This window comes from Eubalaena glacialis, chromosome 7 (assembly GCF_028564815.1).
Source record: "Eubalaena glacialis isolate mEubGla1 chromosome 7, mEubGla1.1.hap2.+ XY, whole genome shotgun sequence".
Taxonomy (NCBI): Eukaryota; Metazoa; Chordata; class Mammalia; order Artiodactyla; family Balaenidae; genus Eubalaena; species Eubalaena glacialis.
Genome location: NC_083722.1, coordinates 55,746,770 through 55,773,518, shown reverse-complemented (window position 1 = coordinate 55,773,518; position 26,749 = coordinate 55,746,770). Strand labels below are relative to the sequence as shown.

The 26,749-nt window shown below is 37.7% G+C and overlaps 1 protein-coding gene across 1 annotated transcript in view; it reads left to right on the top strand.

The window, feature by feature from the left end:
• NEK10 (NIMA related kinase 10) overlaps positions 1-26,749 on the top strand; it is a 285,708-nt gene that overhangs the window by 55,819 nt on the left and 203,140 nt on the right. The window contains exons 12-21 of the mRNA XM_061196445.1: positions 279-418; positions 1,066-1,127; positions 2,583-2,660; positions 4,672-4,736; positions 6,055-6,157; positions 6,250-6,378; positions 6,896-7,033; positions 9,974-10,019; positions 11,987-12,108; positions 12,251-12,353. Coding sequence (XP_061052428.1) covers positions 279-418; positions 1,066-1,127; positions 2,583-2,660; positions 4,672-4,736; positions 6,055-6,157; positions 6,250-6,378; positions 6,896-7,033; positions 9,974-10,019; positions 11,987-12,108; positions 12,251-12,353 — 986 coding nt within the window. The remainder of the gene's footprint in view (positions 1-278; positions 419-1,065; positions 1,128-2,582; positions 2,661-4,671; positions 4,737-6,054; positions 6,158-6,249; positions 6,379-6,895; positions 7,034-9,973; positions 10,020-11,986; positions 12,109-12,250; positions 12,354-26,749) is intronic.

Here is a 26,749-nt window from a genome sequence, read left to right as displayed (position 1 = left end):
TAATGGAAAAAGACAAAACTCAGAATGATGAAGACTGAGATGTATTCAAGTAAATGGCAGAAGAATAGAGTTCAAAACAAAGGCGGCCATGTGAAAAAGAGAGAGATGACTCCTACCTCACACTGCACACAAAAATCATGTCTGAGTGGATTGGAAGGTCACACAGGAGAAAACTTTATGACCTGGGGGAGGCAAAGATTTATGAAACGGGAACCAGAAAGCACTGACCACGAACTACCATTGATAAATTGGTCTGTGCATTAAATTTTCTTTTTCAGGGACAGAAATTTTGTTTCTGATCATTCCTCCATTGGAAGCCTGTCTAGTGCCAATGCGGCAGGCCGAATCCAGCAGCTTCATTTGTCAGAAGATTTAAGCCCTCAGGAAATACAAGAAAATACTTTCTCTCTTCAAGCAGGTATTTATATCATATTATTATGTTTTATTATTTGATACTGTTTAACCTTGTATTATTCTATTATAAAATTATAATGATAATATTAATTAGGCCCAATTTATAACTTAAAAAATGTGAAGTTAAATCCATGTGGATGCCTGAAACTTCTTGGTACCAGTGTTGGACTTGCAGGTTAAGGACACCCCAAACTTTCCTCTGCTTGCCAAGTTCTGTGGCCTAATCTGTTAGCCCTCTAAAGTAGTTCATACTCGGATTATACGGGTTAACTTGGATAATATATTTAAAGTATGCACTATTTATCTGACCATTGTCGATGTACATTGAGCACGTGCTCCACACCGGGCACATGTTGGGTATGGGGCTGACGGTGCCTGCCCCCCCTCCCCCCCCTCCATGCACAGCGGGGTGCATTGGGGGTGCCCCAGAGGCTGCCGTGGGGTGTGCATGCATGTGAGCTACATGAAGAGGAGAGGTACCAGCCAGCACAACTCAAGTGCCTTTCTCCCAGAGACGTGCCAGAAGGAAAATTAGTGTTTTTTGAGGGATGGCTCTGCCAACAAAATTCGCTGAGGCAGGGAGCGAGAGTGCTGATGTGCAAGTCCCGCCGTGGCCACGACAGACACGGCATTTGGTGGTTTTCGTTGCAGCCTGCTGTGCGGCCCTCACGGAACTGGTGCTTGACGACACCAACGCCCACCAGGTGGTTCAGGTGAGAGGGCGGGGTGCCAGGACCTGTCACGATGGAGGGAGCCCACCTCAGGTGACACCTGTATCCTGGAACATGGCTTAAAAATATTGTAATATGTCTTATTTAACATGTAGAATTCCATTTTATATTCTTGTCCTTCCTCTTTTAACTCAGCTTAAAAAGAACTGCCATGTAGGTAACTGATGGTGTTTATTCCCTATATTATGTGCAGTCTATTTCATTTTCTTTATCTTTTTTTTTAAAGCTATTCTGAATTGTTTTAATTTAATTGTTTTAATTCCTATGGCACATAGGACACCATGAGTTAAGGATAGCAGTCACTTTAAGAGGACATGAAGTTATTCAGCTAGAGGTGATTGAAACACACCAAACAAAATATTTATTGTCAGGAAACTGATTTCACAAAGCACACAAAGCATAATTCATTAACCAATTCACTACATATACAGTCATATGTGTGTGTGTGTGAATACACACATTTGTATACAACCCTTGTATGTGTTTCTATTATAAAAGTTATTTCCTACTTGTTGAATTTTACAGAGAAAACTTTTTTTTTGTTCAATACATCAACTTAAAAATGCGTAAATTCATAAAGTTAGTAAAGGATCAGGTCAGCAGTGATCAGAGTCCCTGGGGAAGCTCAGCAGGTCAGGGTGGCTGCTGAGGCAGGGGGAGGCTCAGTCCTGTTATTGTCACTTGCTGTCTTGGCCTCTAGAAAAATATTTAGCCTAAGTTTTGACTTTGTCATGTATAAAACAAGGAAATTATAGACTAATTCACAGAACAGCTCTGAAGACTAAATGTAGTAAGGCAGGTAAAGCTCTTCACAGTTATAATATAAATGCCCACATAGAGTAGAATTCAGTAAATTATGTATTTAATAGATAATAAAAAATGTAGCAATAAGGTAATACTTTTTGTTCATTCCTCCATGTCTGTATTTGTATTAGAATAAGGCTAGAAAGATGTTAACCGTTTATACAAATAACTTTCATTTTTTTAAATCTATTATTTTTCTCTTATTTTTCTATTTTCTTTTCTATACTAGTTTATCTACATGTATTGTTTAATTAACAAAACAATAAAGGGAGAAATATTTCATAATTAGATATTTAAAATGCAAAATATAAAGACATTTGGATCCCTTTACTCTGCCCCTTTTTTTGCCCCCTACTCTTTGTTTTTAAAGTATTTAAATCACTTTTAATTGATATACTTTGTTATTTATAATCTTTAACGACAGTTGAGATTTTACGATGTGGTTATAGTCTTTGATGTTTAAAAGTATTACACTGACATTTTTACTATTGTCCTGTAATATTTACTCCTGATTCCAAAATTATACTAACATTTCTTCTTTAATATTTTAAAATTGTTCCTTCCTTCTTTATGCTGTGTATCTCCCTGGCATTGTGGCTGGTCACTGATAACATGGCATCTTTATTCTTCCAGGAAAATGGTATATATACAATAGCAAAATTAATTTTACGAAATAAACAAAAGAATGCAGCAAAAACTAATCTATTACAGGTAATAAACATATCCATTATTCTTTAATATCAAGTTACTGGAATCTGGGGAAATTTTGGTAATATAATCTATGATTTTTAGAATTTTTAGGTTAGCACTGGTCCCCTCTACTGACCGAGAGGGAAAAATATCTGGTGAGGGAGGCTGGCATGGAAACAAATGCTGTTAAAACAATGTAGAAGGCTTAACAGTAGTTTCTCTGTAGGGTATTAGGTGATTTTATTTAGATATTTCTTTGCTTATCTGTTAAGTTCTATGTTTTAAAAACATTGCTTGTGTATCAGAAAATAATACTAAGGGGAAAATTATGTGCCATCTTTAAGCACGGACCACAGTCAGTAGCATTTCACCTTTACAAAGGCAAACCTGTAAAATGGATCTTGATGGATGAGATGGTGCTGGTCAGGTGAGTAAAAGGATAGAAGTGGGCACCCATGACATCTGCTCCAGGGCGGACGGGCATCCGCATAGGGAGAAGAGCGTGGACAAAGCACGGGAGCCTGGCAGCTTAGAGTGTGCTTAGGCTGCTCAGTGAGGTGGGTGTGGGGTGTGGGGCAGAGGGAGTGCCTTAGGACAGCGGTCCCCAACCTTTTTGGCACCAGAGACTGGTTTTGTGGAAGACACATTCTCCATGGACGGGGGTGGGTGTGGGGGCAGAGTTCAGGCAGTAATGTGGGCGATGGGGAGCAATGGGGAGCGGCAGATGAAGCTTTGCTCGCTCACCTGCCGCTCACCTCCTGCTGTGTGGCCCAGTTCCTAACAGGCCACGGACCGGTACCGGTCCATGGCCCAGGTGTTGGGGACCCCTGCCTTAGGAGATGAGGCCTGGAAGGTAAGAAGGGGCCACATTATGCAGGGTCCTATGTGCTTTTTTGAGGAGTGGACACCAGGGGGCAAGTGTCCCCAAAGACATTGGCATGATAAAATCAATTTAAAGTAAGCCTTTGCAGTAGCTGCAGCTTATCTTTTTTTCAAGTCGTTAGAACAGGAAGTAAAAAGCAATGTTTGCCTTCAATTTGATTTAAGAGCTTTCGGCCAGAATGATGGTCAAACCTAGCAGAGAATTTTTGGTGGTATCTGTGGGCTGGCAGGCAGAGATTTTGGAGGGCTACCACTGAGAACACACAGGCATGGGACTTACTTCTCTAGTACAGCACTGATGCATGACACTGTGCTGGAACATGGTAAAGTACACTCCCTCCTGCACATACATTCTGTTAAGCCAGTAGAGGCTTTTAAAGAATATGTATGGAAATTCTTCGAGGCACATGCATGTTCCTCACTTCTCACAGTCTCCACTGCTTTCTCACCAGTCTCCTTCATGTGGTCCTGTTATCTGCCTGGCTTCTCCAGACAGTTTTGTTTGTGACCCTATAGTACAGGTACAGCTGCAAGCCTGGGGCTCTCTCTTTTTTCTCAGCACTGCAAAACGTCCAGTGTTTATTTTTCTTTGTTAAAGTCTCACAGGCCTCTTTCTGAGTGTTCTCAGGAGTTACTGTAGATGGTTCTATCTGGGGAATGCTTTAGACCTTACTCAAGAGACCAATTTGTCAAGTTTGAGTCCAGTGTGCCTGTGGCTATTTTTATATGTCATTATTTCTAGTGTTTATTTTCTCACAGAAACTATATAAATACTGAGGCATACATAGCAGGCTAGAAAGAAAATAAACCTTGAGCTCCTGGAAATCTTGGGACATTTGGTTTTCTCGGTGTAGGAGTTTTATTTCTTCTCTCTCTGCTCCTTCTGTACTTTCTAGAAAGGAACTAATGACAGGCACTGAGTGAAACAAGGCCCAGATCCCTAGCCTTCCACAACGCAAATGCTTTTTAAACATGAGAACTGGTCCAGGTGTTGATGTTGTCTGCTTTCAGTTACAAGCTGTGGCTCCCACAGAGACCAGCCACACTCACCAAAAAGCCACGTTAATGTTCACTTCATGATCATGCTATCCTGAAAATGTTTTACTTTGTTGAGCTACCATTTGAGAATCACATATCCTTTTATTTCCAGTGTTATGCGTTCAGAGCCTTGAGGTTTCTCTTCAGTATGGAAAGAAACAGACCACTCTTTAAAAGGTATGAGCTTAGAGAAATTTAAGTGACCAGTGATCATTAGAGTCAACTGTTTTCACGTACCTGATTTAGATACAAACAGTAAGAGAAGAGTCAGCATGCAAAACATGTGTCTTCAGATTTCTTAAAATCCACAGATAATACTGAGCAGCCCTAGTGATATCTTAACACTGAAAATTCACAAAATGATGAGGAAAGCACATGAATCACATCAACACAACTCTTTTAATTACATGTAACTGCTATGGGTTTGAGTTTTTCTCTCTTTTTTAAGACATTAACAATTTTAATGGATGAAATAAAAATATGTGCTTGTTTTTGCCCATTCAGAAATGTCCAGAGTTGATCTAGTCATTTCCTTTTAATCAATAGAAAAGAAAGTATTTGTCTGGATGTCCTTAACAGGATAAGAACCCATTTGAAGGGGAGGAGGCTGGATGTTCCTGGATCAGAAGGTTGTGTGGTGAGCATGACAGAAAAACCACCACCTTGGGAAGCAGACAGTGGTTACCTACAGGTGTGGTCTGCATGCCATAGAGGTGGCAGGTTAGCCAAATCATAGGCCCAAGTTCTTACTAGAATTTTATTCATAAGGCAAAATGGAAATAAAATCTTGAGTTAATATAACATCTTTTGTTCGGAAGAATGGGGCATTTTATGTTTTTATTTTATTTCTATATAACAGTTGAATTTAGGGGAAGAAAAGGAAGTGTTCATTATTCATTATAACCTTTCATTTCAAGGCCCTAAATCATCCACATCAGTGGACTTAAAGATTTTAATAAACCTAAACCCTTGAAGCCAGTAGCTTGGAAATGATGCATAAATCTCTTCATTTTTTAAATTCACCTGTATTTTAATTTTATTTTCATGAGGACTAAATCAAATGATATTTGTGAAAGTGCTCTGTGCACAATAAACACCCAATAAACATTCATTCCTAGTATGTTTAATACTACACCCCCAAATATCTTACATAAGATTTTTGTAAAATCTGTATCATATCTTATTGTAGCAAAAAACATATAACGTGACATCTACCCTCTTAAATTTTTGTGTGCAGTACAGTGTTCTTAACTATAAGCACAGTGTCATACAATACATCTCTGGAACTTTCCTTTCCAGTTGTTTTTCCTTACCTCTTAAGAATTGTGTCTCTAGTTTATTTTCGTGAGATAAGTTGGTGAGTATTATTTTCCCCCATTTGTTGGACAGTGTATTTAACGTAATTAACCTATAAGTGAGCCAGGTCCAAAAGGGAATGAACGGGCCAGAGTTTCCAACTCCTATAGGAAGTATGTGTGTGTATTTTTCTCTGTAGACTTTTCCCCACCGACTTGTTTGAGATCTTCATTGACATAGGACATTATGTTCGTGATATCAGTGCTTATGAAGAATTAGTATCAAAGTTGAATTTATTAGTGGTAAGTCTTGAGCTTTAAATATTTTGTCAGGCTGCTATGCAGTTAGGATGCATGTATCATAGCAACCCATTTCCTTTTCATTTTTTGGTTAGGAGGATGAACGGAAGCAAATTGCTGAAAATATTGAAAGCATTAATCAGAATAAAGCTCCTTCGAAATATATAGGCAACTATGCAGTTTTGGATCATCTTGGAAGTGGAGCTTTTGGCTGTGTTTACAAGGTGACCTTGCCCTTGAACAACATTTCCGATGTTCCCAAACAAACTGCATGTCTCCCTGCACACCCACACACAAGGGAATTGGAGCCCTTGTCAGTGAACAAATAGATATAAAAATTAGAATGATTGTGTCTGTCCAACAGATAGCTGCACTGATGTTGTCTTACCTTAGCTCTCAGCTCTAGAAATTGGTCACTGACCTTCGAAGACAAAAGCTGTCACTAATCTCTCATACAAATAGTCAAAATGGCTTGTCCCAATGCATGACACATTCTCCAAGTTCACACCAGTGTTTCTGTATTTACCCAGTAAAATCCTATGAAATATTGCAGACTGATCCAGAATATACCAATTTTTTTGAGGTGAGCTTAGTGTAAATACAAATTTACTTTTTAAAGATATATGACTTATTTAGATGACTTGGCTTAATCATGTGACCTTATTAATCTAATCACTTTCTTCCCCTCTCTACTCCCAAACCATTCTTTTTTTTTTTTTTTTTTTGTCTCCTTTATTTTAGGTTAGAAAGTGTAGTGGTCAAAATCTTTTAGCAATGAAAGAAGTCAATTTACATAACCCAGCATTTGGAAAGGATAAAAAAGATCGAGACAGCAGTGTAAGGAATATTGTTTCTGAATTAACCATAATTAAAGAGCAGGTAAATGCTTTTGTTTATGAAGACAGTTTCCTTAAATAAATGTCATCAAAAAAAGTAGAGTTCATGTGCTGTTCTTGTCCATGCTGTGTAAGAACTGGTTCTGTTTAATATAATTGGCATTGAGGTGATATCAATCACCAGGTTTTCTCCTAAGGCTTGACACTGAACCACAGACATAACTATATCAGGGCCAGGGATGCAGAACAATTGAGTTCACAGCACAGAGAGTATTATATATGAGAAAGCATATTCGTTTCCTTCTTATTATATTGTAGAATATTTGGTTACTTTGTTACATGCATAAGAGTATGACTAAGACTTCCCTGACTTTTGTCAAATGGAACCAAGTTGTTAACATTCCTCAAATATGGCTTATGTAATCTAAAATGTGAATTTTCAAGATGGGTTATTATTTATTGACATGAGCAAAACATTCTAACATAATGTTCACAACTCATGTATCATTATGAAGGTTTGTTTCAGGAGAAAGAATAAACGTGTCAGAGAGAAATGGGAATTCTTTTTGTGATCAAAGAACACACTGGTTTCTTTTAAAGCTTTCTTTATTTATACATTCATTATGAATACTGTTCATCTATAACTCCTGGGGAGACCTATCAGTTCACGGCTCTTTGTTTTCAAATAGTTAAATTTGCATAGCATCTGTGCTGGGACATAAAGAACCATAAATATGATGATCTTTATTCATTGAAATCTCTAGTTCCACTCCAATTTATAATTTACAGTAAATATCATTAATAGGTTGTTTTATAGTTGACTTTTATGTACAAAGAGATTAGATTTTGAAAAGTTAGTGTTTGCTCATGTTCCAACACTCTAGCCGTAGGCAGTGTGCTGTTCCATAGCACAAGGTTAGAGCATGGCTTTTGCCCTAGGCTGGTCTAGTATCTTCATTTGAACCCAAATCTGGATGTAGTCCTGGCCAGTGAGCTAGGTCCAGAATATGGTTCTATTGCTTACCTAGTTCCATATTGTTTAAAATCTGCTGGCCATTTGCTAGTTGATGAGGTAGACTATTGGTTTTAGTATATTTTCTAAGAAAAGAAAGTGTCAGGGTGGGGCCATATAAGAGGCCTCTGCTTGAACTTTGAGGGAGCTCAAAATTGTAGAACTGTGCTCGCACCATGGGCTTAAACCAAGGAAAGGAAAATAAATTGAGGTCAAAAAGGAGGAGGTAATGGCAGACAGAAGTGAGAGAAATGGGACTAGAAAGGGAGAGTGTATTTGTTAATATTAAGACTAAGCTGCAGTAACAAAGAAGCCCCAAAGTGCGTGGGCTTGAAGGAGAGATCTCACCGTGCAATGGGCTTTGTCTTCCTGTCAGTCCAGGGTGTGGTGCTCTGCTCCATGAGGTCACACAGGGATGCCCACTCCTCCTCTCCCGTTGCAGCTGCCGAGGCACATTTATATCCGCTGGTGCACCCGGCGTTTTGGGTTCAGACACAGGATTCCCCTCACACTCCACTGGGGAGAACTGAGTGATGAGCCCCTTGAGGCTGCGAGACAGGCTGAGAGGTGTGATCTGTGGTGGGGAAGCACGTCCTGCTACAAGTCGATGGACTGGAGGAGTGTGAGAGCAGGTTTTTGGTGGACAGCCAGTGGATTCTTCTTCAAAAGAAGGCAAGAAGAAAGGCCAGAAAGAGATGCAAGCCATTTATGATGTACCAGTGACTATTCTGAGATAAAACAAATTTCAGTTTACTTAGAAACTCAAATTGTAAATAAACAACCACAAAAATTTAGTATTCTTGTAGAAAATTATTATGTTATTAAAAAAATAGAATTTCCATGTTACCTTCTGAGGTAAACTATGCCAAAAAGAAATTGTACTGGACACTTTTTGTTGAGGTATAATTGACATATGACTGCATATTAGTTTCAGGTGTACAACATGATGATTCAGTATTTGTATGTATTGTGACATGATCACCACAGTAAGTCCAGTTGACATCTATCACACGTAGTTACACATTTTTTTCCTTGTGATAAGAACTTTTAGATGGCAAGGAAGACCTTATTCAGGACCACTGCAATAGAAGTCAAACTATTAGAGTAGAGGAGAGAGATTGAACTCAACTCTGAACACAACAGGGATGGCTGGGGATTTACAACCAAAAGGCAGGGCTAGGGGGGTCAAAGGATGGAAAGTTACTAAGAGGAATTTGGTTAGTTATCAGGTTGGGGGAAGAAAAATTTGATTAGATAACAAAGATGGGGGGATGAGGAACTTGATTGGCTATCCAGAGGGCAGAGATGCTCACTAAACTGGCTTAGCAGGATTCTTGCTGAAACTAGGCAGGCCAAGGAGGAGGCCTGGTCCAGAGGAGGACTCTGAGGAGCCTGACCTAAGTTTGTTCAAGGAGGGAGTCCTTGGCAATTATTATTATAATTTTAATGGAGTTAATAACTCTTAGATTATTTCAGTTTCAAACTAATAATTTTGGAGAGCATAGAAAGACACCACTCGTGTAAATAGATACAAAGAGTGTGTATAAACATTTAAGTGGCAGGGGGAGGTTAAGAGCATAGGTATATGTGTTCAAAATTAATTGCTTCATTTCAGTTTTCTCCTCTATGCAATCTGTGTGTGATGTTGGAACAGGAAGTGTTAAATGAATTCTTAAGATAGCTTCCAGTTCTACAGTCCTCTAATTTAGTTAAATTAGGTGATAAAGCACAATCAATTTTCAATTCTATTTGGTAAGGCTATATGGGAGATTGCTATTTTCAGAACAGTTTTGTGAGCAGCAAATAAAAAGAATCCTGAAAAATTAGATGATATCTTGAAATGCTTTGTTTTATAAATAAATATAAATATGATTTCTTTGTTGTTTTCAAGTATGAAATCCAACTAAATTGTCTGCGAACACAAGTTTATATTTTGAAGTAGTATAATGTTTGTTATTTATTTTCTTATAGCTTTATCATCCCAATGTTGTACGCTATTACAAAACATTTCTGGAAAGTAAGTGTGATTTTCCATGATATTTCTAATAATGTATCTATGTTACTTACATATTTTTATTTTAGAATGTTACCAAATAAGCTTAGTCAACTATTTTCTCTACCTTTTTTGTTGTCTGTATGACAGTGGATGACATTGTGCATCACTTTCTTGATCAGTGAAACACTGATAATCAATGATCAAAAGATACTTATAAAATTCTTAGATCCCTATATGTAAGACTGCATGAACAAATCAAAATAATAATTATTGCTGTTTTCATATGCAAAAAGCCCATAGTAGGATCAGGAGAAAAGAAAACTAAAGGTTAGTAGCTTCTTTAAGAAAAATTTAAAAGTTTTTATTAAATCAGATGACATTTTCCACCCCCCAAATAAATTGGGTCTAGGTTTTTTGAGATTTCTTTTTCTTCAAGTTCAGGTAATTGCCACAAGGTGGCGATGGAGCCCTGACTGAGTCTGAGTCACCATTGGGATGATGGAATACGGAATCAAATCTCGAGGTGAAACCAAACTCAGTCACTTGTTTTAAAAAAATAGGACATTTGACTGAAGTAATATACATATTAATAGACCTTTATGTGCTTCACCTGTGAAATTTCAAAATAAATCTCCTTTAAAGGGGCTTCCTTGCTGCCTCTTTATCAGTGCTATTGTTATGCAAACCTGTTGTGTACTTTGCCATGTTATGATTTTACCCATCTCCCTTCCTCTGGTTGACTCAGAGGAACTCAGTGCTGAAACTCTTCAGTAAATCCTGCCCCCTTGGCCATTTGTTCTTGATATTAGAATAATTTCCCATAATTTAGTGCATATCCCATCATAAAGAGACCTAGACTAGCTTCTGACTTGTACTGAAGTGACACAACTTGTCTTAATTTAAAAACAAAATAACCTGACTTCTTCCAAAAAGAATTGGCAGTGGCTTAAAAATACATAAAATAAGATAAAATAGATTAAGAAATCATGATAAAAGGTGAGAAGATTAATGCTAGAGGCAAGGTTAATACAGTAAATATTTCTTGGGATTATGAAGAATTGGAAACAATATAAATGTCAATCTTTAGGAGAATGATTAAATTTATGATACATCTGTATTGTGGAATACTATGTAACCAACAGAAAGAATGGCGTGGGTCTGTGTGTACTGACGAACATATAAGAATGTTGAATGAAAAAAGTATAAGTTGCAGAATATGTATGGTGTGGCTTCATTTTTGTAAATGTTGTATATATACATATCTTACATACATCCAAAACATTACAGAAGATACATATCACATACTGTTGTTAATAGTTTCATATTGACTTTGGAGGAGAAAGTAGAATTTACTTCTGTTTCTTGCATCCAAAGCAAAGAGACAAACCCAGTCAGTTATGTGAGGTTCCTGGGATCCATGAGCTGAAATCTGGAGAAGGCCAGCTTTCTCAGCTCTTGAGCTGGCATCACAGAAACTTCCATCATGGGTGGTATATCCAGTGGGGTTATTGCTAAACCACGGTATGATTTCATTGTAAAATACTGTAAGGTAAATCTACGAGACTGAAGAACAGTGCAGTTTAATGTCTGAATGTCTGGCTTGATTTAAGGGTAAATTTTAGACCATTGAGAGGAAAGATGGGTTTACCTGTTCTTCAGGGAATCCTCCATGACTTGGGATCATTTACTTGCTCTCTTTGGTGCCTCTCACCCCTTCCACATCCTGGTGTACATAGAAAATGATAAAATTTGCCAGCGTAAACTTATGCTAGGAGGTTGCCTGTAGCTGAAAGAGACTGTTGCTGGGCTCCAGTTGTCCCCAAGACCCCCTCGCCCCCAGCCCCTCCAGAGCTGATTGGGTCCATGTCTCTAACTCTTTTGTGTTGTGCCCTGAACACCCACTGGGAAACTTGGATTCTAATTCATAAGTTTTTTCAAAATGTCTATATTGAATTTATTTCTATTACCTTTTCTTGTTTTTTATATAGATGATAGGTTGTATATAGTTATGGAGCTTATAGAAGGGGCCCCTCTTGGAGAGCATTTCAGTTCTTTGAAGGAAAAACAACATCATTTTGCTGAAGAGAGACTATGGAAAATATTTATACAGGTATCTTTTATCTTCATTAACTTTTTCTATGAAACAGTAAAGTTCTGAGCTGATTTCCTCGAGTTGTGTGTAGCGGTCATGAGTGGCTGTCTATCTGTATATATCGGGGAAATAACATTTGTTTGTTCTTTGCTGTTTGAAGCTGTGCCTAGCTCTTCGGTACTTACACAAGGAGAAGAGGATCATCCACAGAGATCTGACGCCAAACAACATTATGTTGGGGGATAAGGACAGAGTAACAGTTAGTAAGTATAAAAATCTGAAAATTTTCAACTTGAGAGTCTCTGAATACTATTCTAGGACAGAGTTGTTCGATAGAACTTTCTGCACTGAATGGCATGTTCTCTGTCTACACTGTCTGGTATGGCAGCCACTGGCCACATGTGGCTATCAGGCACTTGAAACGTGTCTGATAGCCTGTGTGCCTGAGGATATGAATTTTAAATTCTATCAAATTTTAGTTAATTTAAATATCCCTATGTGACTAGTGGATACTGTATTGGACAGTGACTAGTGTAGTTCTTGATGACTGAGTTGTATTTTGCCTGTATGAGAGAATAAAATACTCTTAGGTTGCTTGGGCATTTAATTCCTAAATCAATGGTTTCTAGGTTTTTTTCCTTTCTGTAGAACACTTCTTCATCAACAAAGCCTTTTAGAACCACCACATGAGCACATTGTTGAACTATTTTAATATAGTCTGTGACATATGGGTGACAAATGTACATATCAAGGGCTGTAAAAATTCCAGCCATTTGTATACTTCAACATTTTCACTTTTTATCACAATATTTTCAACTGTAGCAGGTAAGTTGTCTAATTCTTAATCATAACTTAAAATGAACTTTTTAGCTTAGAGCGATATGTTAGCTTTCTCCTGCCCTCTTCACTCACGAACACTTAAGTTACTCTCGTGGACTATTAATGGTTTGCCAACTGCAAGTAGGGAGACATCTCTAAATCAGTGGTCTGCAAATATTTGTGATCATGAAATTCCATTAGTAAATTCTTTTGATAATACACTGCCAGTATATCAATATGTATGCTTATTTATGAATTCTGTACACATATCACTGTATAATTATTCTATAGTACATACAGTCAACAGAAATAAAATATAAAGGGGTACATTAAAATTCAAAATAGGGGTTTTGATATTTTTCACCCCACCCCCCACCCGCCAGTGGATTGCCTTAGGCACACAGCTTTGGAGGCCACTGCCCTAAATTTTATTGATGTGAAAGACATTTGACAACATTTTAAAGCTGAGTCTCTTAGTTTTGGAAGAATCTGATTCCTCATGAAGGCAATTCCAACTGTACACAGTTACCCATAACCACATCCTCAGTAACAACGATTAGATTCACTGTCCAGATTTTTTAAAGTAGAACATGTTATATCAGTTTAAAAAATAAAAAATATCCTAAAACAGAAGTTTTATTGATAACCTTCAATGCAAAGTTACTTGGAAATATTTCAAGCCAGTGCTTTGTGAAATGTAAGATGAGACCAAATAATTGTGACTCTTCATCTCAGATACACATTTGCTTAATCATTAGAAATTAATCATAATTTTGTTCATCATAAGCTTTTTACTTTTAATAAATTACACTCGTGTTTCCTTAAGAATATTTACTATTTGTATGCTTGTAGATATTTTAATTTATAAGTTAATAAGGATTATTATAAATTGTGTGTTTGAATTTCATAACAAACAGTATATATACTTTTAAATAGTATTAAACAGATTTGTTTAATAGTTTAATAGATGTGTTTAATCCTTCTAAGATGACTATTCAGGTCATATTTTCAGAGTAATAGCCAACCCCTCATTCCATTTTCTTACTAAGATTAGCTGCAGCCATTTCCTTTGGTTACATTTAAATACATTGAGATTAATGTTTTATTGTAGTAGCCTGATTTATTTTCTTTCTAAACTTATTTTAAGTAATTTTTATATTTATTTTCTTTAACCGGTAGCACACATAAAAATGGTTTACAAAATAAAATAGTGCTAAAAATCTTATAAAGAAAAACCTACCTCTTTGCAACCCCCAGTTCCATTTCCCTAAAACAACCACTTTTCAGTCTTTTTAGCTCTTTCTTCTGGTATCTGGTTTTCCATTGTGATAGTTGAAGATTCAGTTTTCTTATTTTTTCTTCGTCCCCATCTGCCATCCTGCAAACAGTTATAGCACAATTTGGGGTTAAATCAGCATTCAGTATTTACATTATTACTACTGTGTGATTATTATTATTTTATTTATTTATTTATTTATTTATTTATTTATTTATTTATTTATGGCTGTGTTGGGTCTTCGTTTCTGTGCGAGGGCCTTCTCTAGTTGCGGCAAGTGGGGGCCACTCTTCATCGCGGTGCGCGGCCCTCTCACTATCGCGGCCTCTCCTGTTGCGGAGCACAGGCTCCAGACGTGCAGGCTCAGCAATTGTGGCTCACGGGCCTAGTCGCTCCGCGGCACATGAGATCTTCCCAGACCAGGGCTCGAACCCGCGTCCCCTGCATTGGCAGGCAGATTCTCAACCACTGTGCCACCAGGGAAGCTCCACTACTGTGTGATTATTGTTCAATGTTGATTACCTCTCCTTCCTTATAGACCTTTTGTTTTTTCTAGAGTTAATAATTGCCTTCTTGTTTATTTTCCTAGTTTTCTGTGTACCTTTTATTTCTTCTCCCCAAATCTTCTAAAAGGATTATAAAAGCCCTCTCTGTACTATTTCCACATGGTCAAACATGACAGTTACTCTCAGTTTTTTTTTTTCCTGGACACCCATTTCCTGTACCTGTTTGCTGTAATGTAGACTGGGTTTGACTTTAGGTCTGCTGCACAGCCATTGTCCTGGAACTTTTGTGCTCCTTTTTTTTTTTTTAACTTGGCCACACCATGTGGCTTGTGGGATCTCAGTTCCCTGACCAGGAATTGAACCTGGGCTACCGCAGTGAAAGCATCAAATCCTAACCACTAGACCACCAGGGAATTCCCATGCTCCTTTTCTGATCAGAGTCTCTATTTCCTACATCCTGTCTCTTTCTCTTTCTTTTTTAACTCCCCTATTTTGCCAAAGTGTATCTTCTAGTACTTTCCTAAGAAAGAGTGCTTTGGAAGTTATAATTTTTACTTTAAAAAATTTTTTTCTTATTTATAAATTTTTGAGGTATAAGTGACATATAACATTATATTAGTTTCAGGTGAACAACGTAATGATTTGATATTTGTATACACTAGAGCCTGCAGGGAGTTGGGTGGAGCTGGGTCTTGGTGTCTAGATGGAGACCTCCGGGAGAGCTCATGTCAATTAATATTCCCTGGGGCGGAGAATTCTCTGGTGGTCCAGTGTCCTGGACTCCCACCCCAGACAGAGGCTCAGGCCTGACCCATGGCCAGGGAATCAAGACCCCACAGGGCACGTGGTGCAGCAAAAAAAAAAAAAAAAAAAGGAAAAGAAAACAGACAAACAAAACCCAAAGACAAATGATAAAAACAGACAAAGAAAGAAAAAAAAAAAGAAAACTAAAAACAAGAGAACAACCAAACAAAAGAACCCCAAAGTGAAAACGACCAATAAAAACAAAACTGACAAAAACAAAAGCAGAAAGCAAATTAAAAAAAAAGCAAAGAAAACATAAAACACACAAAAATGATCAAAAATGTTTATATCTAAAAACAAAACAAAGAACAAAAACAAGAAAAAAAACACAAAATAACAAAAAGTAAAGTAAAAGTAGAAAAATAAAAAATATATTAAAAACTGTTTTAAAGAAAGGAAAAAATAAATAAAAAATAAAAACAATAACAACAGAACAAAACAAAACATAACAGTAATAATAATATTTTCCTGGGGCCTCAGCTGTTACTGTCCTTGCCCCCACCATGAGCCACAGCCAACCCCACCTCCCCAGGAGGCCTTCCAATACCTCTAGGTAGGTCTCTGGACCCACTATGGGCACTGTGGGGCCAGCTCGGCCTCTGACATGGCCTGACTCCTATGTGTACTTGCCCCCAAAGTCCACAGCTACTAGAGTTAGACTGGTCTCAGTTGTGGGAGCACTCGTTGTCCCTTAGATATTCCATAGACACAGGGTTTACCAAGCTGATCACGGGGATTTAATCCACAGCTTGTGCAGCTGCACAGAGAGATTTTCATTCCTCTTCCTTAGTTGCACCGCCCCTGGGGCTCAGCTTTGGTTTTGGCCTCACCTCTGCATGTGGGCTGCCCTCAGGCATCTGTTCCCTGCCCAGGCGAGAGAGAATGAAAGCAGCAGCTGATTGGAGCACACTTGCTCACTCAGGCCAGGGAGGAATAAGGCTGCCACAACTGGAGTGTGTGAGAAGTGCCTCCGTTTTTTTGGGGGTGGGGGTTGTTTGTTTGGTTTTTACCATCCACGTATAAGTGAGATTATGTGGTATGTCTTTGACTTATTTCACTTAGTATAATGCCTTCAGGGTCCATCCATGTTACTGCAAATGGCAAGATTTCATTCTTTTTTATGGCTGAATCATATATGTATGCGTGTATATATGTGTATAATGCATATATACATATGAATAAATATATGTCGATATAGATACATATATACACATACATTTCACATTTTCTTTATTCACTCATTTATGATAGGCTCTTAGGTTGCTTCCATATCTTGGCTATTTAAAGTAATGCTGCAATTAACTCTTTTCAAATTAATGTTTTTGTTTTCTTTGGATAAATACCCAGAAGTGGAATTGCTAGGTCATATGGTAGTTTTATTTTTAATATTTTTAGGAACCTCCATACTGTTTTCCAAGGTGGCTGCACCAATTTACATTCCTACCAACAGGGCACAAGGGTTCCCTTTTCTTCACATCCTCACCAATGCTTGTTTTGTTTTGTTTTGTTTTGTTTTGTTTTTTACCTTTTTGATGATAGCCATTCTAACAGGTGTGAAGTGATGTATCTCATGTGGTTGTGATTTGTATTTCCTTGATGATTAGGAATATTGAACATCTTTTCATGTACCTGTTGGCCATCATATGTCTTCTTTGGGAAAATATCTATTCAGATCTGCCCATTTTTCAATCAGACTGCTTTTGGGATTTTTTTGTTTTTGCTGCAGAGTTGTATGAGTTCTTTATATATTTTCTACGTTGACCCTGTATTGGATGTGATTTGCAAATCTTTTCTCCTATTCAGTAGCTTGCCTTTTTATTTTGTTAATGGTTTTCTTTCCTGTGCAGAAGCTTTTTAGTTTGATGAAGTGCCACTTGTTTATTTTTGCTTTAGTTGCTTTGCTTTGGGTGTCAATTCTAAAAATCATTGCCAAGATCAATGTCAAGGAGCCTACGTTTTCTTCTAGGAGTTTTATGGTTTCAGGTCTTACATTCAAGTCTTTAATCCATTTTGACTTAATTTTTGTGTATGGTATAAGATAGCAGTCCAGTCTCATTCTTTTGCATATGGCTGTCCAGTTTTCCCAACACCACTGGAAGTTTTAATTTTTAGATGCTTGCATGTCACAAAATATTTTTGAGGGACCCTCATATTTGGTTGTTAGTTTGGCTAGGTGTAATATTCTCAGATGAACATGATTATCCTTCCAAATTTTGAAGGCATTACTCCAGTCTTCTAGTATCCCATTTTGCTGTTAGAAAATCCAATGGTATTCTAATTCCCGTTGCTTGATACATGAGTTGTTTTATGTCTCTGGAAACTTTTAGGACGCTCCCTTTATCCACTGCTTTGGGTGGGTCTCTTTTCATTCAGCGTGTCTGAAACTAGGTCTGCTCTTCAATCTGGAGACTTAAAACTTCACTCCTGGGAAATTTTCCTGCACTGTTTTTTCATTACTTTTCTTCCCTCTGCTTTCTCTGTTTCCTCTTCTAGAATTCCTATTATTCTTAGATGTTGTATATTCTAAATACATAAGTCCCTTATGTGTGAACCTTCAGGTTGTGAACTTTCAAAGATGTGAACGTGCATTCCATTGATGTCAGGCGTGAGTAAAATTGCAGCTTGCCCTCCATCTCTTATTGCTGACGACCCTTCAGCTCTACCATCTCCCACCTCCTCTCCCTCCTCCAGTCAGTAACTCTTCTTGCCTGGTCACTCGATGCCAGCCCCTATATGCCAGCTGTTGTACTGTACTACTGCACTTTTCAAGGTACTGTACTGTAAGATTAGAAATGTTTTTTTGGTGTGTTTGTTTTTTATGTATTATTTGTGTGAAAAGTATTATAAACCTATTACAGTACAGTACTATATAGCCAATTGTGTTAGTTGGGTACCTAGGCTAACTTTGTTGGACTTACGAACAAATTGGACTTACGAACACACTCTCGGAACAGGACTCATTCATATGTCGAGGACTTGCTGTAGTCTAATTTTTAAAATAATTGTTCTCTTAGTTTTCAGCTCTTTGTACTTTAGAGTTATTTCTATAACTTTATTTTCTAGTGATTATATTGAATATTTAATTTTGATTAATATATTTTTAATCCCCTCAAATTTCATCTTGTTTCTTATTCCATTTTCATGGAATCTTGATTTTATTCTCTCTCAGTATAATATAGACTTTTCTCTTCCACACCCTGCATTGTTTCTGTATCTTTTGGATCCATCTTTTTTTTTTTTTCCTAGTTCATGTGATCTTTATTTCCTGTTGGAGATTTTCCTCAAATGTCTGTTGATCTAAGCTGGCCCTTAATACTTATGAGAAAGACACTAAAAAGGCTGTGTGTTCCAGTTAAGGGTGTCATCTGGTGGACTTTAGAGCACAGTGGAAAATTTCCTTAGGAGACCCCCAATGTCATTGCTTAAACTTTTTCCAGATAATGTACCCCCAATATCTTGCCTGAGATGATGTCCTTCTGTCTGCTGTCATTCTGGGAGCAGTGTGGATGAAGAGGTCTCAGGGAGCCACGTTCAGTTGATAGATTTTCACTGAATTCCCATGAGTTCAGCCTCACTCTGCTTGGTGCTTTTCTGGTTCAGTTTCTTTGCAAAATAAATGTCTATTTTTCTGCTAGTGAAAAAGAGAACTCAATTTACTGGTAGCGCCATGTTTGAGTATGGGACAGGACCTGGGGACTTGATTTTAATTCCTGGGGACTTGATTTGTACTTCACTTCTGCCTTGGGCAGCACCCTTTTGGCCTTTCTATTCTCAGGCACTTGGGTTAGGACGCCTGCTGTGTACCATCCTTCATCTACTTCCCATCTTCCAAAAATTCATTCGAATATATCATCCTCTGTTGTCACATCTCATTGTCCCTATGGGTAACTTTTCAAGGAAAATTCCTTTCTCTTCACTTTAGCAAGGTTTTGAGAGCTAGAGGAGATAAACACATAAGTCACTCCATCCTTTAATCCAAAATGGGCAGGCTAGTTACATAATTAAGTCCACACATTAAACTTAACAATATACCCCACTTCCCATGTTTACTCTATAACATTAATAAATATACTTATATTTTACTCACACTCAAATTGTAAAGGATTCCCTAGAAAAAGTTACTTTGTTTTACAAAAATAATAAAACCTTAATTATTTTTCTTTGTCCTGCCCCTCATTGCAAGTCTGCCTAACCTTATTCTTATTACCATTTATTAGACTTATACTTAAGTGTTATTAATTTAAAAATTATTTTCAATTTTTAAGACTTTTTAGCTTTAAGTGAGGCAATATTTTTCTAGTTTCAAATAAAGAAGCAGTGATAAATCTTAGAACAGAATTTTATCCTAGTTCACTTTCTCTCCACTAAAGTAATTATTTGCAGGACATGAATAGGCTGCCATTATTTTCAATGAGTATAAAATGATTTTATGACTAAGAAGATAATCCATAGAGAACTGACATCACTATTTAAAAATATTTAAAATAAAATATAGTGATGAAATATGTTTTTCAGTGTCTATCACTATTGATATAAATATGGACATTAGAGACTCTTGTTTTTAAGAGGGGTTATTGTTAAATTAAAATCTTATGGCATTAATTTGAAACCAAATGTATAAGATTCCCATAATTTGAGAGGTTTAAATAAAGTTGCAATTCATAAAGCCTATAAAAATAGGCTGTGGTACACACGTAAAAGCATATCACCAAAGAGGGACAGCCGTATCGTATTTTATTTTTCTCTTTTCTTTTGCTAGGTTTATTTACTCCCAGAAAAGAAGCACAGAACTACCAAATGATGTTTAAGATGCATGAGACAAAATATATTGAAAATGTGACCAGACAAAAGAGTTGTAGAAAAACTAAAATTGCCTTCTTCTCCTCTTTTTTCTCAATGTAGGTGAATGAGATGATTTAAGATTGACGTTGGTTTGCAATTATTTATATAGCAAGTGGAGTTTGCCTTCATGAGGCAGTAGAAAATAATAACATATTTGGGTATGTGTGGTTTTACAAATGGTATCTAATTTAATGTCTAAATATGTTTACATTTAAAAGACTGGATTTTTCAATGACTTGTGCCATGGAACATGCCCAGGTCTCGCCCCTGAGTTTATTTACAGACTTGGAGACCACACAAGGGAGCAGACCCTGACTCAGGGGCACACCAGGTGAAGCACAAAGTTGGCCCTAAATGCTGCCAGCTGCCTGCTGCCAAGTAGGAGAGAATCTGCTGAAAGGGAACTTGCATCTGAACCCACCATTTCACATTTCTTGGCTTTTCAAATACACATTTTAATGTAAAACCTGCATGCCCTCTTTTCTTCCCTGCTCCCAAATATAAAAGGAAGAAAAAGGAAAAAACAAAACTCATTCAACTATAAGTAATAGATTTCAGACATGGGCTTTGGTGCATGACTCGAGGTCACATGTTCATCCTGCAACCAAACAGGCCATGCATATTTCTAGATGTTTCTCCAATGACATGTGGCTGTTGCTACTGGTAATAACAACAAGAGCATACTCAAGTCGATGGAACATTTATCAAAGGCTCAAATGCTCATCAAACGCCATCGTATGCTAGACATGTGGGGATGGGTAGAAGATGAAAGCCATGGTCTCTGTCCCCCGATTCTTATGGGAAAGACTTTCAGTTCTTCACTCAGCAATTATTTTCTGAGCTGCTGTATCCTGCGGTGAACAAGGCAAGCATGCCAGACATGATCACTATCTTCATGGAGCTTATAGTTGTATTACAGGGTGATAAAGCCTAGAGTATTGTCTATGCAAAATATATTAGTCAGGATGGGACATGTTATGCTGTAGTAACAAGTAATGTGAAAGTCTCAGCAGCTTAAAACAGTGGCAAACTACAGCCTGTGGGACAAATCCAGCTGTGGCCTGTCTTCTAATGTCCTGTGAGTTAAGAAGGGTTTTACATTTTTAAGTGGCGTTAAAAGGAAGAATATGTGGCAGTTACCATATGTGGCCCCAACAGCTTAAATATTTATCATCTGCCCCGTTATAGAAAAAGTCTGTCCGCCATGGCTTAAAACAGCAAGGTCTCTATCTTGTTCATAATACATGAGCATTGTAGGTCAGTAAGGGAGCTGTGCTCAGAGATCAGGCTGGCTGAAGACCTCCATACCTGCTTCCACATCAGAGGTAGGGAAGAGAGAGCATGGCAAACAATACCCCAGCTCTCAAAGCTCTGCCCCAAAGTGTCAGATATTACTTCTGCTCAGAATTCATTGGTCAAAGCAAGCCAAGTTCACCAGGGTGAGGATATGTTCCTCCCGCAGAAAGAATGTGGGTGAGCAGTTATATAGTCTTCCACAACTATCATGCACAGGAGAAAATGTGACTAATTCTGCCTGGGGGAGCCTTCTGGTGAGGAGCTGGGCAGGATAGGTAACAGCATTTCAGGTAGGGGTACAGCAAATGCAAAGGATTAGAGACCCAAAGCAGTACAGTGTGCTGAGGGGCTAGCAAGATGCTCAGTAGAGGCTTTGGTGGGTGAGAGCTGGGACTCTGACGTCTGTTCAGAGATTTAGCTTCAAGATTTCAGACTGAAAACTATGTGATCAGATTTGGGATGGAGAGATCATTGTGATGGCAGGTGAGGGGGCGCCGTGGAGAACGACTGGAGACAGATCCCCAGTATAGGAGGTAGATTGGTTTGGATATGTTTGGGTGCAAAAAGCCAGGATGCCAATGGTTTAATCCATGAGGACACGTAGTTATCTCATAACAAAGCGACTGGAGGTGAGCAGTGCCAGGTCTGGTTCAGCAGCTCAAGGAGGTCAGCTACAATCTAGGTTTTTCTGTCCTTTCTCTCCATTTTCCTCAGCAGATTGGCCAAAGCTCCAGGCGTTATTACCAAATCCAAAGACAGGAATCAGGGTGGCAGCTAAGGTGAAAAAACAGATTCTTCTTTTTGAATAGCTACTCCTTTTATCATAGAAGAAAATCTTTCACAGGGGTCTTTCACAGGGATTCATGTTAGAGTTATTACATTCTTTTGGCCAAAGCAAAGTCATGCAACCACTCCTGGCTGTAAGGGAGACTCTCTAGGTGAGCTCCCAGCCTGTACAGCTGGAGATGGGAAAGGGAGGCGGGGGTGGTCAACGGCTTTTGGAGAGCTAGCCTGTGGTATTTGCCGCTAAAGCTCTTGCAGTTGTCTATAAAGACGTGTAAGTTTTACCTATGGCAGCAGGAGAAGAGGATATGGCAGAAGGATTATACTCAGCAGTTATTTGGGACCCAGAGTTAAAAAGGTTGCTGGCCAGTTAATGAGGTGTGACAACAGTTGAGAAAGAGTCTGAGTTTATGAAGATTGTGACACCATTGACAGAGAATTAGGTGAGGAAATTTAAGGTGTGAGATTTCTAACATGCTAAGTTAGAAATGCGATTATAGTCTTTTCCTGGTTAAAATTCTTCAAGTAGCTCCCCATGACATTTAAGATAGAGTTTAGATTCCCTAGGGCACCCAAGGCCCTTTCCTCCTGATCTCTCCTTGCCTTTTGCTCTGGACTCATGAGACAGATTTCTGTTTCCTGAATAGACCAGTCTGTGCTTGTATTGCTCTGTGGCTTCCAAAGTGTTGCTCTCTCTGTCCAGAATGCCCTGCTGCTACTCACTTCTAATGCCACTCCTCCAGGTGGCATCTTTGATGTCCGCATCCAATAGGTTCTGAGTCTGGGCTCCCTTAGTACACTGGCCTGGCCTCGCTCATTGCACATAAGACATTGGTTTATTGCCAATCCCTCCTTGAGGTAAGGGAAACCAATTTCCTTGACTTTGTTCCTCTGAAAGCATTTAATAAATATTTGTTGAATAAATAGATAGAAGAATGAATGAACAAGTGAATGAATGAATTTTGAGATCTTGATATGCTAGCCAAGATTGCCGAAGAAGAGTGCTTTAATGCAAGAGGAATTGGGGATTAAGGTGGAAGTCAGGTCCATAAATAGGGAAAGATACAAGCAGTTCCCACTATCATCTCAGCAAACAGTGTAACCCAAAGTTATCTAAAGGAAAGATTTTACTTTCTGAATGCCACCAAAATTTGAGGAATCAAATTAGACCTGTCTTGCTGTTGAAGGATCCCTGGCATTTTAAATGTTTCTAAAGAATTAGAGGATTTTAATTATTGTTGGTTGGCTCAACTGCTGCTGAGAAATCTGTGTCATTAGAGGAAAAATGAATTAGTTAGGTCTCTTGACCTGTTCTTGTTTTGAGCCTGTTCTGTGGTTTATTTCCTATTAATCAGATTTAGTGTCTATATGAGTTTGAGCTGACACAGAACCTTGAGTGCTCTCAAAAGTCTATAGAATATTGAGCCACTTGTACTGCATACCCTCATAGCATCTGTTGTTGGAAGGGTAGCCACAGAATTTCTGGAATTTCTCTCATGTCGCCTTCATGTTACTTAAAAAGCGAGAATGTTTTCTGTCAAGTCCACCACAGTTTCCTTATATTGCCATGAAGAGGTATTGAAGCAAATTCAGTCAAATCCAACTTCTAAAAAATTTTTAAGATTATTGATTTTATGACCATTAGTGGGTCATTCTGCAATTCTGAGATTTGAATAGCAGTTGCATTGAGGAAAAGATGAGAATAGTAATTGGGAGAAAGTCAGAGCAGGGTGAGTTCCTAACGCTGGTGGTTAGTCTCTTCTGGTGAGACAGTAGGCTGGGTGAGAGAATATGGAGGCACCAAATCTTTACCACCTTAGGAAAAACTTAGAAATAAAGACTTTCCAATGTTGGGTTAATCAGGCCTTTTGGGTTTATATGTCCATATAAAAGCACCAAAGATGAAAGATAATAAAGTAGAGATTATTTTAGTGTGTGTTTTCATATGGGCATATTGGGATATAATTTAGTTCTTTGAGAAAATTTTTAATATAGGAAGTAGAATCTGATGTGTTCTGGACACATTATTTTCATTCTGGGAGATTTTCCAAAGTGTGTTCTCTGAAGCAGCATTGAGAGTAGGTGGGAGTGTCTGTTTTTACAGAGACTAATTCAGCAATGTATGGTACTACACATCTGATTTTCTGATCAGTCTGCCCACTCTCCTAAGTGTAATGAAGGCATTGGAACCTTTTAGATTCTTGAATCATGCCACAAACAGTGGCAGGCCATATCCATTTGTTCTCTTTATCTATGAGTTTGTTATCATTTTGTTTTGTTTGTTTTGATTTTTAGATTCCATATATAAGTACAATCCTATGGTATTTGTCTTTGTCTGACTTACTTCACTAAGCATAATGCCCTCTAAGGCTAAGTAATATTCCACTGTGTGTGTGTGTGTTTGTGTGTGTGTGTGTGTATTTATATATATCACACCTTCTTTATCCATTCATCTCTTGATGGGCACTTAGGTTGCTTTCATATCTTGGCTATTGTAAACAATGCTTCAGTGAACATAAGGGTGCATATATCTTTTTGAGTTAGTGTTTTTGTTTTCTTTGGGTAATACTCAGAAGTGAAATTGCTGGATTGTATCGTAGTTCTATTCTTAATTTTTTGAGGAACCTCCGTACTGTTTCCATAGTGGCAGTACTAATTTACAATCCTGTCAATAGTACACAAGGGTTCCCTTTTCTCTACATCCAACATTTGTTATTTGTGGTCTTTTTGATGATAGCCATTCTGACAGGTATGAGGTGATATCTTATTGTGTTTTTGATTAGCATTTCCCTGATGATTAGTGATGTTGAGCATTTTTTCATGTGTCTGTTGGCCAGCTGTATGTCTTCTTTGGAAAAATGTCTATTCAGGTCCTCTGCCCATTTTCTAATCAGTTTTCTTTTCTTATGTTGAGTTGTATGGCTGTTTATATATGTATATGTCATTTGCAAATATCTTCTCCCATTCAGTGGGCAGCCTTTTCATTTTCTTGGTATCTCCTATAGCTGTGCAAAAGATTTTTAGTTTGATGTAGTCCAATTTGTTTATTTTTGCTTTTTTAATTTCCCTTGTTTGAGGAGACATATAAAAAAAAAATCCTAAGACCAGTGTCAATGCCAAACAATGCCTGTTTTCTCCGAGGAATTTTATGGTTTCATTTAAGTCTTTAATCCATCTTGAATTTATTTTTTTGCATGGTGTGAGAAAGTAGTCCAGTTTGATTCTTTTGCATGTAGCTGTTCAGCTTTCCCAACACCATTTATTGAAGAGGCTGTCTTTGCCCCATTGTATAATCTTGCCTTTGTCAAAGATTAATTCACCACATAAGCATGAGTTTATTTCTGGGCTCTCTATTCTGTTTCATTCACTTATGTGTTTGTTTTTGTGTCAGTACCATACTATTTTGATAGCTGTAGTTTTGTAGGATAGTTTGAAATCAGGGCGCATGATACCTCCAGCTTTGTTCTTTTTTTCTCAAGATGCTTTGGCTATTCAGGATCTAATTTCCATAGAAATTTAGAATTATTTGTTCTAGTTCTGTGAAAAATGGCTTTAGTATTTTGACAGGGATTGGATTGAATCTGTAGATTTCCTTGGGTAATATGGTCATTTTAGCAATATTAATTCTTCCAATACATGAGCACGGTGTATCTTTCCATTTGTTTGTGTCATCTTCAATTTTCTTCATCAGTGTATTATAGTTTTCTGAGTACAAGTCTTTTAGGTCTTTGGTTAGGTGTATTCCTATGTATTTTATTCTTTTTTGATGCAATTGTAAATGGAATTGTTTTCTTAATTTCTGTTTCTGATAGTTTGTTGTTAATGTAAAGCACACAATGGATTGCTGTATATTAATTTTGTATTCTGCAACTTTACTCAATTCATTTATTAGTTCTAATAGTTTTGGTAGCATCTTTAGGATTTTGTGTATATAGTATCATGTCATCTGCAAACAGTGAGTTTTACTTCTTCCTTTCCAATTTGGATTCCTTTTATTTCTTTTTCTTGTCTGATGGCTATAGCTAGGAGTTCCAATGCTATGTTGAATAAAAGTGGCAAGAGTGGACATCCTTGTCTTGTTCCTGATCTTAGAGGAAATTCTTTCAACTTTTCATCACTGAGTAAATGATGAAAGTAAATAAAGGTCATATATGGTCTTTCTTATGTTGAGGTATGTTCCCTCTGTGCCCACTTTGTTGAGAGTTTTTATCATAAGTGGATGTTGAATTTTGTCAAAAGCTTTCTCTGTGTCTATTAAGATGATCATATGATTTTTATTTTTCAGTTTGCTAATGTGGTGTATGACGTTGATTGATTTGTGGATGTTGAACCA